Below are 16,873 nucleotides of genomic sequence, written 5' to 3'. Positions count from 1 at the left end.
AATCCCCATTATAAAACCATGGCTGATTTTATAATTTTCAACTCAGTATTTCAGCCTTTTCCCCAAAAGCCTTAATTCCCTGACTCATTAAAAATCTCTCACCTTTAAATATTCCTCATGACCCAACATCATAAACTTTCCATCATACATAATTTCACAAATTCCCTCTTTAAGAAAATAAACCCTCCTCATCTCTAATGGATAACCCCTTAATTTGAGATTAGGCTCTCTGATCCCAGATTCTTGCAAAAAGGAAAACATCTCTGCATCCACACTGTCAAGATCCCTCAGAATCATATGTTTCAATAATTCACCTCTCATTCACTGAAACTCCAATGAGTAAAAGCCCAATTTACTCAAACTCTCATCATAAGAAAATCATAGTCCAGGAATGGTGAGCCCCGGATGGTGAACCTTCTTTGAATGGCATTATTCCTTCCTTAGGCTGATGAACTCTCTCCAAGCTATATCTTTTCTTTTCTTTTTCCTTTTTCTGAAATTATTCAAAATGTCTCCATGTTGTGGCAACAAATGAAATCTTTTCACTGTATTTATTGCATTCTTACTATAAAATACATGTGACAATAAATCAAAATTATTGGTAAATTATTAAGATATGGTGAAATAACTGCACAGAGGCCAGAATCCCATCACCAGTCACCTTTTAGTTGCATGTGCACTGTAAATGGGCTGTTACCAGCCAGCTCAAAGTCACTCCCTAGTCTAAGGAGACTCTCTGACATTCCTGTTTATATTTTTTAGGTGATTCTAAATCTCCTATCTTCTTTTAATTTTTTTTTTCTTTTACTTTACCCCCACACTACCACCTAACTGCAGCATTGCTTATATTTTCACTCCTGTTTATACTTTTTTTCTTTATTTCTTTTTTTTCTTTTTTTTCTTTTTTTTTCTTTTTCTTTTTATTATTAACCCCCACACTACCGCCTCACTTCTGTTTATATCTTTTTTTATTATTAACCCCCACACTACCGCCTCACTCCTGTTTATATATTTTTTTTTCTTTTTCTTTTTTATTATTAACCCCCACACTACCGCCTCACTCCTGTTTATATTTTTTTTTATTATTAACCCCCACACTACCGCCTCACTCCTGTTTATATTTGTCAACCAGGGCTCCCCTGATTGGCCCAGGTTAACAACTCCAATCAAGAATCTCAGAATCAATGAGATCCACCTGGCCATGGTTCCAGTCATTGCATCCCTGTCCCCTAAATCCCGGATTGTAGGCATGCTCTTTCGCTTGTAGCTTCTCCTGTGATGTTTCATCTCTGGATCTGGTTCCTCTGACTTGGACTCAGACATGGGCAGCATGCCTCCTCTGCCAAGACCATCTTAGGAGAGTTTCCTCTTCTTCTGGTAGTAATGGTATCGAGGCTGCAACCATCTCAGATCATGAGGTTTCCTTAATGCTCGACAGAGGGGGAGCACCCACAGTTTCCGACTGTCTTTCTGAGGGGCCAGATATAGAGCCACAGTCATTGAGACATACAGCATGGAAACAGACCCTTAAGTCCTTGCCAACATAATCCGAAACTAAACTACTATCACATGCCTGCTGACCCATGTCCTTCCAAATCTTTCCTACTCATGTACTTATCCAAATGTTGTAATTGTTTCCATATTCACCACTTCCTTTGGAGGCTTATTCCACACACAAACCACCCTCTGTGGAAAAAAAATCCCTCCATGTCCTTTTTTACATCTCTCTCCTCTCACCTTAAAACATTGTCCCCTAGTCTTGAAATTGCCCTTCTCAGGAAAAAGACACCTACCATTAATTCTATCCGTGCCCCTCATGATTTTGAAAACTGATATAAGGTCAGTTCTCAACCTCCTACATTTCAGTGAAAGAAGTCTCAGCCTTTCTTTATAACTTAAATCTTCCATATCCAGCAACAATTTGATAAATCTCTTCTCAACCCTCTCAAGTAGAATAAAATTCTTCCTACAACTGAGCAAACAGACTGGACACAGAAACCTAAAAGAGGCCTCACCAATATCATATACAACCTCAACATGACTTCCCAACTTCGGTACTCAAAGGACTGATCAATGAAGGCAAGCATACTAAATGTACCTGAACCCCTAGATCCCTCTGTTCTATAACACTGCCCAAGACCCCACCATTAACTGTATAAGTCCGATCCCTGTTTGTTGTACCAAAATGCAATACCCCACTTTATCCAGACTGATTTCCATCTGCCATTTTTCAGCGCATTGACCCATTTGATCAAGATCTCTTTGTAATCTCAGAAAGTCTTCTCTGTGTACTAATCCATTAATTTTGGTGTCATCTGTAAACTTACTAACCATGCCTATGATATTCTTATTCAAATCATTTATTAGTGGGCGGCATGTTGGCTCAGTGATTAGCACTGTTGCCTCACAGCATCAGGGCCACACAGCCTTGAGCGATTGTCTAAGTGGAGTTTACACGTTCTCCCTGTGTCTGCGTGGGTTTCCTCCGGGTGCTCCGGTTTCCTCCCACAATCCAAAGATGTGCAGGTCAGGTGAATAGGCCATGCTAAATTGTCCATAGTGTGAGGTGCATTAGTCAGAGGGAAATGGGTTTGGGTGGGTTACTCTTCGGAGGGTCAGTGTGGACTTGTTGGGCCGAAGGGCCTGATTCCACACTGTAGAGAATCTAATCTTAAAGACAAACTAAAGAGGATCCAGAACTGATCTCTGTAGAACACCACTGATTACAGGCCACCTGTCTACCACCACTCTGTCTCCTGCCATTAAGCCAATTATCCAATTGGCAAGCTCACCCTAAATCCTATTGGAAGGATGTTGTGACACTTGATATGATTCAGAAAATATTTACAAGGATGTTGCCAGGGTTGAAGGATTTGAGCTATAGGGAGAGGCTGAATAGGCTGGAACGTCAAAGGCTGAGGGCTGACCTTATAACGATTTGTAAAATCATGAGGGGCATGGATAGGGTAAATAGACAAGGTGTTATCCCCAGGGTGGGGGAGTCCAGAACTAGATGCCATAGGTATTGGGTGAGAGGGGAAAAATTTAAAAGGGGCCTAAGGGGCAACTTATTCCAGGCAGTGGGTCGTGCATGTATGGAAGGACTTGCCAGAGAAGGTGGTGGAGGCTGATAAAATTACAACATTTAGAAGATATATGGCTGGGTATAAGAGGAAGGGTTCAGAGGGATATGGGCAAAGAGCTGGCAAATGGGACTAGATTAGGTTAGGATATTTGGGAGGCATGGACAAGTTGGAACAAAGAGTCTGTTTCAATGCTGTACATCTCTATGACTCTAATTTACCCACAACCGAAGTCAGACTCACAAGTCTATAGTTTTCTGTTTTCTCCTTACAACTCTTCTTATACAAAGCTACAACATCAACCACACTCCAGTCATCAGGTACCTCACTCTTGGTTATGGATGATACAAATATTTATCCAAGGGGTCTCATAAATTCCTCCCTTATTTCTCACATATTCTGGGATACATTCTATAGGGTCCTGAGATTTATCCACGTTTCTATTCTCTAAGACTTCCAGAACTTGCTCTTTTGTAATATGAACAATTTTTAAAATATCAATATTTATTTCCCTGTGTTCTCGAGCCTCCCTTTCTTTCTTCACAGTAAAAACTAATACAAAATATTTATTAAATTTACTCATTATGTTTTGTTCCTGCCTCACTTGTGCAGTAGCAACTTTCAGATAATCTACATGTTTGTTCAGGACTGCCTTACCTATCCAAACTTTGGAGCTTACAGAACCTGACTGTGTCGAACTCACCTTGTACCCATGCTGGGCCATTTCCATGGTTTGGTACATTCAACTTTGTCTCCTGAAGTAAATTGGTCCTATTGCTGAGAGGAGGCAAGTGGCTGGCATTAGCATTCTTGCTGCCAGTTCATCCTCTTCCCAGGTATGAGAATATCAAGTTTAATCTGGTGGAGAGTCTTCTCCACATCAGCAACTCTGCTGGCACTTTTCCTCCAGTTGTACGAGGGGTAGTCCTATAATCGAGCAGGAACCAAGACGGTTTGGTATTGGATGAAGCTATAGCCTGTTTATTTAAGCCTGCTTTCAATACTTGGACTGCTCTTTCTACCAGACCATTGGACAATGGAGAATATGGAGCTATTTGAACATGCCAAATGCTATTTGACTTTAGGAAATGTTCACATTCCCTGCTGGTGAGTGACATCCCATTGTCCATGACCAATACTTTCGGGAGTCCCTGTATTGCAAACGATGCTCATTCCTGTGCATTAGTAGACAGAGAAGAAGACTTTCTGAGATTACAGTGATGCACTTTGAATGTGCATCCACAATGCATAAAGCATTGAGCCCATAAAAGGACTGACTCAGTCAATGTGTAACTGAGTCCAAGGTTTACCTAGTTATTTCCATATGGGTGTGCTGCTAGTGGTAATTCTAGTCCTTGTTGGCACTCTGGGCACCGGCCCACAGATGCAGTTTTCTTGGCATCCAATCCTGGCCACCACTCATAACTTCTTGCCAGCATTTTTATTTTGGAAATCCCTGGATGACTGTGGTGGAGCTCAGCCAGTATCTGGCAACAATCTTTACTAGATACAATTACTCTTGCTCCCCATAGTAATGTGCCATACTGTACAATGATTGGTCTCACTGGGTCCAGAAAGGTTTCAAGCCTGATTGCAATAGTCCCTGTTTCCCCATTACCACCAGATGTAGGAAAACCGGACAAGCCTGGTTGCTTTGTTGGACTCGCAACAAAGAGCACAAGGGAATTTAGACAACTGCCTCAGACTGTACAAAATGATCAGAGGCTGACTAAGGAGGAAGTACCAGATCAGCTTAAATAATATACATGCGAGGGTAAGGTTTAACCACACAGGCCAGGAGAAGCAGGTAAAGAGGTTAAAATATGAAGAAACACAGGATCCTCTCAGTCTGTAATGCTGAAGAATGAGGAGATATGTACTCCTGAGGGACTATTGCCAGAAAAGCTACTGGTAAACAGGAATTTATGGTGAGACAAAAAGCACTCAATTATCAAAAGTGAGGCTAGAGAGTTCAGAAAAGAGTGGAGAAAAGAGTACTGGACAAACTCCCAGCTTCAGGAATACAATTTGCCCTTGCAAATGATATAGCTGATTCACCTGCAGCTGTGCTGCCTACTCTAGTTGAAAAGCCAATGGAGAGCAGGCAACTGAAGAAATGAAGGATGTTTATCCAGAAATTTTCCCTGATCATGTGATCACAAGATCACAGAGGCACAAGTTGAAGCAGGAGAGAAGCAGGGCGGCACGGTGGCACAGTGGTTAGCACTGCTGCCTCACAGCGCCAGGGACCTGGGTTCGATTCCCGCCTCAGGCGACTGACTGTGTGGAGTTTGCACGTTCTCCCCGTGTCTGCGTGGGTTCCCTCCGGGTGCTCCGGTTTCCTCCCACAGTCCAAAGATGTGCGGGTCAGGTGAATTGGCCATGCTAAAAAATTGCCCGTAGTGTTAGGTAAGGGGTATATGTAGGGGTATGGATGGGTTGTGCTTCGGCGGGTCGGTGTGGACTTGTTGGGCCGAAGGGCCTGTTTCCACACTGTAAGTAATCTAATCTAAAAAAAAAGAACAAAAGGCAAAGATAAGGATTATGAAATCGCTTTATCCGAGACTTTCTTTTTGATCAAATAAGTGTGACAAAGCAGGAGTACCTAGGTAAACATGCAAGCATTTTTCGCTCTGCGATGCTTATTGAGTTACAGCAGAAAGATGAGATGTTAAAACAGCTGTATCAAAAGGCATATACAGAGAAGGAGAGTGAATGCATCCCTATATGTTATTACTTAACAATTGATGTCTTAATGAGGAAATGGAGACCATCACACTTTCAAGAAAATGAGAAATGGACAGACTTTCTTCAAAATAGTTTTGCCAGTAGGACATAGAAAGGAGGTGCTGCTAGTGGTGCATGAGCTACCACTTGGAGATCATTTAAGGGTGAGGAGAATACAGGCTAAAATACAAAGACATGTTTACTGACCTGGACTACACAAGGATGTCGTTGAATTTTGCCAGACGTGTCATACATGTCGGCTAATCAGAAAGCCACAGGCAGTAATAAAACCTGCACCTTTAATACCTATTCCAACATTTGAGGAACCTTTCACAAGAGTCTTGATTATTTGTGTAGGTCCCCTACTTCAAACAAAAAGTGCAAATAAGTATTTATTATCAAAAATGGGTGTGTCAACGAGATTTCCAGAGACATCCCATTACGCAACATCACAGCTAAAAGGGATGCAGAAGAATTATTTAATTTTTTTTACTAGATACGGACTACCAATAGAGATCTAGTCAGATCAAGGATCAAGCGTCATAACCAAACTATTCAAGGAGGTTATGCATAACTTGGGAATAAATCCATTCAAATCTACTGCGTATCATCCAGAATCGCAGGGAGAACTAGAGAGATGGCATCAAACACCGAAGACCATGTTGAGGGCTTATGGTCAGGATATGGTCAGGATAATCTAGAGGATTGGGATAAGGAAGTTCTGTTTGTATTGTCTGCAATCAGAGATGCACGAAATGAATCAACCAAAGTCAGTCCATTTGAATTAATTTTTGGGTATGAAGTAAGAGGATCGTTAAAATTGATTAAGGAGAAATTAATAAGTCAGAATTCAGAGACCACTATGTGTCAAATTTTAGAGGATGATTGAACAGAGCTGGATAGTTGGCTAGAAAGCATTTAAAAGTATCACAGCGTACAATGAAACAGGAAGCAGATAAGAAATCACAAGTTCGCAATTTTGCGACTGGATAGGTATTGGTGTTACTTCCAGTAACAGATGAGCCTTTAAAACCAAATTTAGTGGACCTTATCAAATCAAGAGGAAATTGAGTGAGGTGAACTACTTAATAAGGACTCCAGACAGTAAGAAATCTCACACAGTGTGTCATGTGATTATATTCAAAAGTTATTTTGATAGGGAAGGAAAATAAGAGGTGTTAATGATTACAGCACAAAAGGAACAATCAAGTTCAGAAGATTCTGAATTGGACATTCCTCAAATCAATTTGGACAGTGAGGAAGTTGTCAAAAATTGGGATAAGTTATTGAGTTACCTTCGACAAGAAAATCAAAATGATCTGAAAGAGCCATTACTATCACATGGAAAGATATGTGGAAGTAAACTGGCAAGTACTAACCTAATTGTACATGATATAGAGATAGGAGATGCTATTCCGATTAGGCATAACCCTCTGAAGTTGGCATAGGTTCAGAAGGAAATAGAACGCATGCTCCAAGTTGGCACAATCAAAGTGAGTTGCAGTGATTGAAGCTTACCCATCGTCATAATGCCAAAGCCAGATGGTACCCAACGGTTATGTGTGAACTATTGCAAAGTCAACACCATTACAAAGACTGATGCATATCCAATACCATGGTTGGAGGACTGTGTCGAAAAAGTGGGACAAGCAACTTACCTTTCTCAGTTGGACTTGCTCAGAGGCTACTGGCAAGCACCTCTGACAGAGCGAGCAAAGGCAATTTCGGCTTTCGTAATGCCAAATGGACTATATCAGTTTAAAGTTATGACATTTGGCATAAAAAATGCTACAGCCACACTTCAGAGACTGGCTAATAAGATCATTACTGGGTTACCCAACTGTGTGGTGTATATTGATGACCTGGTGATTTTTAGTCACTCAATGAAGGAATATTTACTGCATTTATCGGACTTGTTCAATCGATTTTGGAAGGCAGGCTTGGTGGTAAACCTAGCTAAAAGTGAATTTGCCAAAGCCCAAGTCACCTTCCTGGGCCATGGACAAATGGACAAATGGCCCCACTCGATGCAAAATGAAAGTAATTGGGGAATTTCCCACATCGTCGACGAGAAAAGCGGTACTACTGTTCCGACGATTGAGTGGATTTTACCAAAAGTTTGTGCCTAACTTTAGCAGTGTGGCTCTAACACACACCGAATTGTTAAAAAGGGCAAGAAGTTTCATTGGACAGTGGACTGTCAAAAGGCATTTGATAGCCTAAAAACTGTGTTAACCACTGCCCCAGTATTAGCCGTACTGGATTACATGAAGCTTTTCAAGGTGGTTATCGATGCCAGTGATGTGGGTGCCGGTTCGGTGCTCTTGCAGGAGGAGGATGAGGGGATAGAAAGAACCATCGGGTATTTTTCCAGGAAGTTTAATGTTCATCAACAGAAATATTCAACAGTGGGGAAATAGATTTTAAGTTTGATGTTGGCATTACATCTAAGACAATCGTATATACTGATCATAATCTATTGACATGTGTGGGAAAATTTCAGAACAAAATGCCAGATTGTTTAGATGGAGCTTGTTGTTGCAGCCATTTAATTTGACAATTGTGCATGTGGCAGGTCGTAAAACCATGATTGCCGATACATTATCAACACTCGAATGATGTATGGAGGCATTCGGTGGCAGAGATGTCATGTCCTAAATTTCCATGTAGTTATGCATGTTTGCATTTTAAAGTTAGTATAGTGTATATGAGTGTGTAGACTACTAACTGGGTTTTTGAAGGGTTTTAAAATGAAACCATCTTTTGATGTTGACGGTGCATTTTTTAAGGGAGGAGGTGTCACAAAGCTAATCCCTTTTTCCAAAAAGCTGTTCCTTTTCTCAAGGATACGGTGTCCTTGATTTTTTTCAGAAGGGTCATAAACAGGTCTAGGCTCCGAGGTGACTAGTTTGGTACAGAGATGAAAAAAGGATGTTGACAGGCCTTTTGTTTTTATGTAAACAGATGTGACTTCAGGCCAAAGTGGTCATGTTTTAGAAGTGACCTGTATAAAGAAAGGGGAGTGGTCAGCTCTCTAGCTGTGCAGTTCAGTCCAGAACTAGTTAGGAGTTCAGCTATTTGGAAACAGGTTATCTCTCTCCTTCTGGCCTTCTAACTTTAACCCGTAAGCATTTGTTCCATTTTTACTGTTTTTTTTAAAGGGGTTTGCTTATTAGGATTGTTGTGTATGTTTAGAACAGCATAATTAAGTCTAGTTTGGATAGACTGAGTTCTGTAGGAGTTCATTGTTCTGTTCTTTGTGTTTCATTGTGTAATTTTGTGAATAAATTTTTGTCTGTTTAAAAACCTGGCAATCAACCTAGCTAACTAACACTGGGTAATTTTCACTGACCACTTACCTAAATAAATTGCAAAGTTATGATCTTGGTTGCCTGCTTAAGAATGTTTTGAGTGATCTGATCTAGTCCATAACAAAGATCCCCCACAAACTGAAGGAACAATAGCACATTTTCTGTCACAGGAGCCTACAAACACACAGCCTCAACATTGAATCATTGAATTCACCAGTTTCCAAATCTCCCCACCCCCCACCGCATTCCAAATCCAACCCTCCGACTCGATACTGTCCTCCTCACTTGAACTAACTATCCATCTTCCTTCCTGCCTGTCTGCTCCGCACTTCCCACCAACCTATCACAATCATCTTCTACCTCCACCCACCTATCATCATCTCATCTACATTTCCCCTAGCCCCCTCCCCCATTTATTTCTCAGCCCCCTCCCCCTCCCAAGATGAAGAGTTATGTCCAAAAGATCAACTCTCTTGCTCCTCAGATGCTGCCTGACCTGCAGTGCCTTTTCCAGCGCCACACTTTATTGACCATGATTAGTAAATTTGCAGGAGACACTAAAATATGTGGTGCACTGGACAGTAAGGAATGTTCTCAGAAATTGCAGCAGGACCTTGATCAGGTGGGGAAGTAGGCTGAGAAATGGCAAATGGAATTTAATACAGATAATTGTGAGGTCTTGCATTTTGCAAAGTCAAAGCAAGATGGGAGTTTCATGGTGAATGGTAGGGCCTTAAGGAGTGTGGTGGAACAGAGGGACCTTGGAGTTCAGGTGCATGGTTCACTGAAAGTGGAGTCACAGGTAGACAGGGCAGTGAAGAAGGCTTTTGGCACACTGGCCTTCATCAGTCAGGGCATTGAGTATAGAAGTTGGAAAGTTTTGTTGCAGTTGTACAAGAGTTTGGTGAGGCCGCCTTTGGAGTATTGTGTTAAGTTTTGGTCACCTTGCTGTAGGAAGGATGTTATTAAACTGGAAAGAAGAAATTTACAAGGATGTTGGCAGGACTCGAGGGACTGAGTTATTGTGAAAGGTTGGATAAGATAGATTTTTTTTGTTAGAGCATAGGAGACTAAAGGGGGCTTTTATAGAAGTGTATGAGATCATGAGAGGCATGGATAGGCAACCACCTGATGAAGGAGCAGCGCTCTGAAGGTTAGTACTTCCAATTAATCCTGTTGGACTATAACCTGGTGTTGTGTGATTTGTAACTGAATGCACTCAGTCTTTTTCACAGGGTTGGGGAATCAAGGACTAGAGAGTATCAGTTTAAGGTAAGAGGGGAAAGAATAAATGGGAACCTGAAGGACAACTTCTTTTTACGCAGAGGGTGGTATGCATTTGGAATGAGCTGTCAGGAGAAGTAGTTGAGGTGGGTACATTAACAACATTTAAAAGGCATTTGGACAAATACATGGATAGGAAAGGTTTAGGAGAATATGGGCCAAGTGCAGGGAAATGGAGTTAGCGTGGATGGATATTTTGGTCAGCATGGACAAGATTAGACCGAAGAGCCTATCTCCAAGCTGTAGGACTCTATGACTCTATAACTCTATGAGTAGGGGGTAAGTTTAAATTATGATTGCCTTTCCCCTCTTAAGCCCAAGACAGTGAAGTTTGATTTACTCTTTTCCTGTTTTATTCCCATTCATTGTTGAAGAAGGCCAAGGAGATTTCCTCAAATCTTGTTCTATTGAATTTCTATTTTAGAAATAAACCCACAGCAAAATCCCTGATATCACAGCCCATTTTTTCCTTAAACTCCATATTCTGACCTCACTGCATTATAGCCTTTGTTCAAAAGAGGTGAACTCCAGAGGTGAGGTGAAAGTGACAGTCCTTGACATCATGGCCACATTTTTCAGGTGTGACATTAAGAAGCCGTAGAAATTGGAATCAATTGCAATCAAGAGATGAACCCTCTGCTGACTGGAGTCATATCTGGCACAAAGGAAAATGGTTATGGCTATTGGAAGTCATCATCTCAGGCCCAAGATATCTCTGCAGGAGTTCCTCAGCATGGTGGCCTAGGCTAAACCATCTTCAGTTGCTCCACCTTCTCATCAGGTAAGAAGTGGGGATGATTGCACAATGTTCAGCACTGTTCATGACTCCTCAGATACTGAAGCAGTCCATATCCAAATGCAATGAGACCTGGATAATATCAAGTTTTGAGCTGAACAGTGACAAGCAACATTACTGCCTCACAATTGCCAAGCAATTACCACCTTCATCCAACAAGAGAGAATCTAACCATCAATGATTGACATTCAATGGTGTTGCTATCACTGAATTTCCACTGTCAACATCCTGAAGCTTACCATTATCCAGAAACTCAATTGGACTGGCCATTTAAATGTGGCTACAAGAGCAGTTCATTCAAAGACTAGGAATATTGCACCATTCCATCTGCTGACTCCCCAAAGCCTGTCCACCTGCTATAAGCCATGAGTCAGGAATGTGAAGGAATACACCCCACATATTGATATGATTGCAGCTCCTACAACACTCAAGAGGCTTGACACCATCAAAAGCAAAGCAGCCCACTAGTTCCACACCTTCCACCACACCAACCAACATCCACACCTTCCACCACCAAAGTTCAGTAGCAGCAGTGTGTACTATCTACAAGAGCTTGTAGGGTTTGTTAAGGTGCATTAGGTCACTAATGCTCCTTAACAAACCCATAATCTCCACTAACTAGGAGGACAAGGGCAATAGCTGCAAATGTGTTGCTGGTCAAAGCACAGCAGGCCAGGCAACATCTCAGGAATAGAGAATTCGACGTTTCGAGCATAAGCCCTTCATCAGGAAGAAGGGCTTATGCTCGAAACGTCGAATTCTCTATTCCTGAGATGCTGCCTGGCCTGCTGTGCTTTGACCAGCAACACATTTGCAGCTGTGATCTCCAGCATCTGCAGACCTCATTTTTTACTAGGACAAGGGCAACAGGCAACCCTCAAGCCACTCACCACCCTTTCTTGGAAATATATCACCATTCTTTCAATGTCACTTGATCAAGATTCTACAATTCTCTCTCTAACAACAATGTGAGTAAATGGACTGCAACAGTTCAAGAAGGCAGTTCATCACCACATTCTCAATGGCAACTAGGGATGGACAATAGATGCTGGCCCAACCAGTGATAGCCACATTCCATGAATGTGTTTTTAAAAATTCTCCTTCTTCAGCTCTCTGTCCAAATGCAGATCCAACACACAGCACTACAATCTCTGAACACAGATAGGTCAAAGAGGTAAGATCCAAAACCAACCTACTAGAATGGGGGCAAACCACTTGTTGTCAGTAATTTAATCTACAACTGCCTCCAGCCAACTCAACCAACTAGCCTCACAAGGAATCCAATTTGCTGTGCTAACATTCACTATTACATGCATTTTTTTTTAATATTTGCATTTTTAAAATATTGCATTTTTAAAATATTTGCATCTCTGGACCATGAAGATTTGTAAACAAGCACAGTTACCAATAAAAAAATCAATCCTTTCCGAATCAAAATTTTATACTGATAAAATATTTAATTTGAATACTTGCCTTTTTAGAAGTTGTAAAGAATGCCGTGAAGAAATAATTTGAGCAAAGGAGTTACTCATGAAGTCATTAAGCAAGTTCTAAAATATTTAAACAGAAAAAATAATTAGTTCTCATGATATTCAATTCTCTGTTTTCTACAAGGTATTTACGATTTGCAACAAGCTGCCTCTAATTATTTAACTCAAAGTACATACTATGAATGAAAAAAAAGGAGGATGGCTAGGTTAGGAATGGCACATGAAGGCTTGAGATTCTTGAGACAATGGGACCAGTTCTAGTCAGAAAGTACGTATTCAAAAGATATGAGTTGCACCTCAACAAACTGGGACCAATATCTTCATGGGAAAATTCTCTAGTCTGGTTGGAGAGTGTTGAAATTAAATATGCAAGGAGATGGGCACCAGCACGTAGAAGGTAAAAAATGTATACACTTAATGGTAAGGTCCAAGGAGGTGTTGCCGAACAAAGAGATCATGGAGTATGTGTTTGTAGTTCATTAAAAATGGGAGTCACAGGTAGACAGGATAATGAAGAGGTGTTTGGTATCATTGATAACTAAGTCAAAGTACTGTCTATCAAATAAGTCCATCAATGGGTTGGACCTTTTGTCATAGAATCCCTACATTGTGGAAACAGGCCACTCAGCCCAATAAGATCACGTCAACCCTCCAAAGAGTACCCACCCAGATTCATCCATTACCCTTTAATATATATTTACTCTTGACTAATGCACCTAACCTACACATCCATGAGCATTATGGACAATTCCACATAGCCAATTCACCTAACCTGTACATCTTTAGATTGTGAAAAGAAACTGGAGCACCCGGAGAAAACCCACATAGACATGGGGAGAATGTGCAAACTCCACACAGACAGTCACACGAGGGTGGAGTTGAACCCAGATCCCTTGCACTGTGAGGCAATAGTGCTAACCACTGAGCAACCGTGTTACCTTTATTGGTCAGTGAATTCAGTATAAGAGATGGGAGATCATGTTGCAGATGTAGACCACTTTTGGAATACTGTGTTCAGTTCTGGTCTCCCTGCTATAGGAAGGATGTTGTTAAACCTTAAAGGGTTAAACAAAGATTTATAAACATGTTGCCAGGGTTGCAGGATTTGAGCTACAGTGCGAGGGTGAATGGGCTGGGGCTATTTTCCATGGAGTGTTGGAGGCTGAGAGATGACCATATAGAGGTTTATAACATCATGAGAGGCACAGAAAGGGTGAATATTCAAGGTCTTTTCCTCAAGCTAAAGGAGTCCAAAACTAGAGGGCATAGGTTTAAGCTGAGAGGTGAAAAATTTAAAAGCAACCTAAGACGCAACTTTTTCATGCAGAGTGGTGAGCGAATGGAATGAAATGTCAGAAGAAGTGGTGGAGACTGGAGGTTGGAGGGATATGGGCTAAATGCTGGCAAATGGGATTAGATTAATTTAGGATATCTGGTCAGCATGGATGAGGTGGACTCCCTGCTATATTAAGGATGTTTCAGGTGCAACCCTTCTTCAGGACTGGGGGTGAGTGTGGCGGGAGCTCCAGACAAAGGGAGAGGCATGGGCAGGGTGGTAAAGTGGGGATAAGTGAAGACAAGTAGAGGGTACAATCAGTTTGATCAATGGGAGAAATGAATCCAGTAGGTGGCAGGGAGCAGTGGAAGAGAGAGGGATGGGCTTGGAAGGGAATCGAGGGATGGGGAGGGAGGTTATTTGAAATTAGAGAATTTAGTTGAGTCCTCCGAATTGTAGGATGCCCAGGTGGAAGATAAAGTGTTGTTCGTCCAATAGAGCTGTGGTTTGTTTTGGCAATGGATGGTCATGTCGGAAAGGGAGTGGTTTGGGGAATTGAAATGGGCTGTGATTGGGTGGTCCAGTCGGCCCCTGTGGACACAGCTGAGATGCTCGGTGAGATGTTTCTTGAGTTTAAATTTAGTCCCCCCAATGTAGAGAAGACCACATCGGGAATACCTGATACAGTAAACTTGGTTGGAAGAGAGGCAGGTGAAACTCTGTCTCACCTGAAAGGATTGTTTGGGGCTCTGGATAGAGGTGAAGAAGTTGGTGTACCAGCAGGTTTTTCATCTTTTCAGATTGCTGGGGAAGGTATCTGGGGTTCAGTGGCAGGGATGGCATAAACCAAGGACTGTTGGAGGAAATGGGTCTTTGCAGAAGGCAGAAAGGGGTGTGGAAGGGGAAATGTTCTCAGCTGTGGGGTCTATTTGGAGTTGGCGGAAATGTTTGAGGATGATGCATTGGATGCGGAGACTGGTGCGATGATAGATGAGGACAAGGGGTACTCTGTGTTTATTGCGTTGGGGCGGTGTTTAGAGCAGTGGAACTAGGAATGGAGGTGGTGCAGCGGAGGGCTGTCTTGATGACAGAGGGAGGAAAAGCACATTGTTCAAAATAAGTGGACATCTGGGATGCTCGCGAGTGGAATGTCTCCTCGTTCAAGCAGATGTGGTGGTGGCAGAGAAATTGAGAAAATAAGATGGAGTTCTTGCAGGATACTGGGTGGGGGGAGGTGTAGTCCAGGTAGTTATGGGAGTCTGTGGGTTTGTATAGACATCTGTCTGGAGGCTGTTGCTGGAGATGGAAATGGTGAGGTCAAGAAAGGGGAGGGAAGTGTCCGAGATGGAACAAGTGAATTTGAAGCCTGCACGGAAGTTGTAGCAAAGTCGATGAACTGCTCCAGTTCAGCCTAGATGAGGACACTGCACCAATGCAGTTATTGATGTAACGGCAGAAAATTCAGGGTATAGTGCCTGTGCAGATATTGAAGAGGGAATGTTCGATATAGTCACAGACGTCTCACTAACTGAAAGCCATACTAAAAGTCTTCCTGGGTCTGTGTGAGCCCGATCCTGTCCACTCCTGAATCTTTTGGCTCTTTTGAGAAAAAGACACCGATGGAGAACTCAACGTGTTCACAAACTGTCTTTCTGAAGGTGACATTCTGGCATCACTGTGCTAAAAACTCTTTGCAAGAGAAGTAGGACACAATACATCTCTTAAAGGGCACAGTCATGTCACAGGGAGGAGAATGGCAGGGAAGAGAATTAGATCGGGCGAGAGAATTGAAGGTGGCAAGAGAATGGGAGGTTTCTGACACCCCTGCCAGGTCTTGATGGTTCCTCATCTGGGTCCTGGTCCACTCCCTTCCCCCTGTGTACTGACATCTCCTTCTCTGCTGAGTCCCTCTCCACTCCACCCTGTCCCTATCCTGCATCTGGACCCCTGTCCTGGGTTCCAAACTATTCCCCACCTCTCCCAGGTTCCGATCACCCCACCTCAGGCGCTGAGCCCCTGTCCTCTTCCCAGGTTCCAAACTCCTTCCTTCTGGATCCTGAGCCACATTTCAAGCAATACGTAAATTAAAGTGGTACATATGTGGAGAATATGTTTGTGAAAAATGTAAGTGTTCCTTCTGCAATAAACTTGTAAAAATAAATTGTGAAAAATATAAGGCTCAGTGCTGCAGAAATCACAATCAGAGGTCATAAGGCTCAGTGTGAGCTATAGGGGATGAAATGTTGCTTTAGCAAGCATGTACACAATCACAAACAGGTCATAATGCTCAGTGTGGGGAAGAAGTGTTGATCTAGAAAGCACGTACAGATTAGATTAGATTACTTACAGTGTGGAAACAGGCCCTTCGGCCCAACAAGTCCACAATGACCTGCCGAAGCACAACCCACCCATACCCTTACATTTACCCCTTACCTAACACTATGGGCAATTTAACATGGCCAATTCACCTGACCCGCACATCTTTGTGACTGTGGGAGGACACCGGAGCACCCGGAGGAAACCCAAACAGACACGGGGAGAACGTGCAAACTCCACACAGTCAGTCGCCTGAGGCGGGAATTGAACCAGGGTCTGTGAGGCAGCAGTGCTAACTACTGTGCCACCGTGCCGCCCACAGTGTTGGGTGATGCACACTAACAATAGACCACAGAGGGATGTGGTGAAACGGTCAAGCTAACACCTGCACTTTGTCACATCTAAGGCCAAATAAGGCAAGAAACAAACAAGAGTAAGGGGCGACAGGCTTAGAGTAGTGGGAGAAGTAAACAGAGGAGGGATGACGTGAGTAGCTTATGATAGCTTGGACGCTTTGCATGCTAAAGCCAATAAGCTAAAAGAGGAGTACCAAGAAACTCAATTGAACTGTATAATTTGCGATGTGACCT

The 16,873-nt window shown here is 42.4% G+C and overlaps 1 protein-coding gene across 1 annotated transcript in view; it reads right to left on the bottom strand.

The window, feature by feature from the left end:
* LOC132834281 (dynein axonemal heavy chain 8-like) overlaps window positions 1-16,873 on the bottom strand; it is a 1,170,382-nt gene that overhangs the window by 889,061 nt on the left and 264,448 nt on the right. Inside the window, exon 13 of the mRNA XM_060853001.1 lies at window positions 12,675-12,751. Coding sequence (XP_060708984.1) covers window positions 12,675-12,751 — 77 coding nt within the window. The remainder of the gene's footprint in view (window positions 1-12,674; window positions 12,752-16,873) is intronic.

This window comes from Hemiscyllium ocellatum, chromosome 3 (genome assembly GCF_020745735.1).
Source record: "Hemiscyllium ocellatum isolate sHemOce1 chromosome 3, sHemOce1.pat.X.cur, whole genome shotgun sequence".
Lineage (NCBI taxonomy): Eukaryota > Metazoa > Chordata > Chondrichthyes > Orectolobiformes > Hemiscylliidae > Hemiscyllium > Hemiscyllium ocellatum.
Note: the sequence above shows the minus strand (reverse complement) of the source record. Positions and strands in the feature narration are given on the sequence as shown.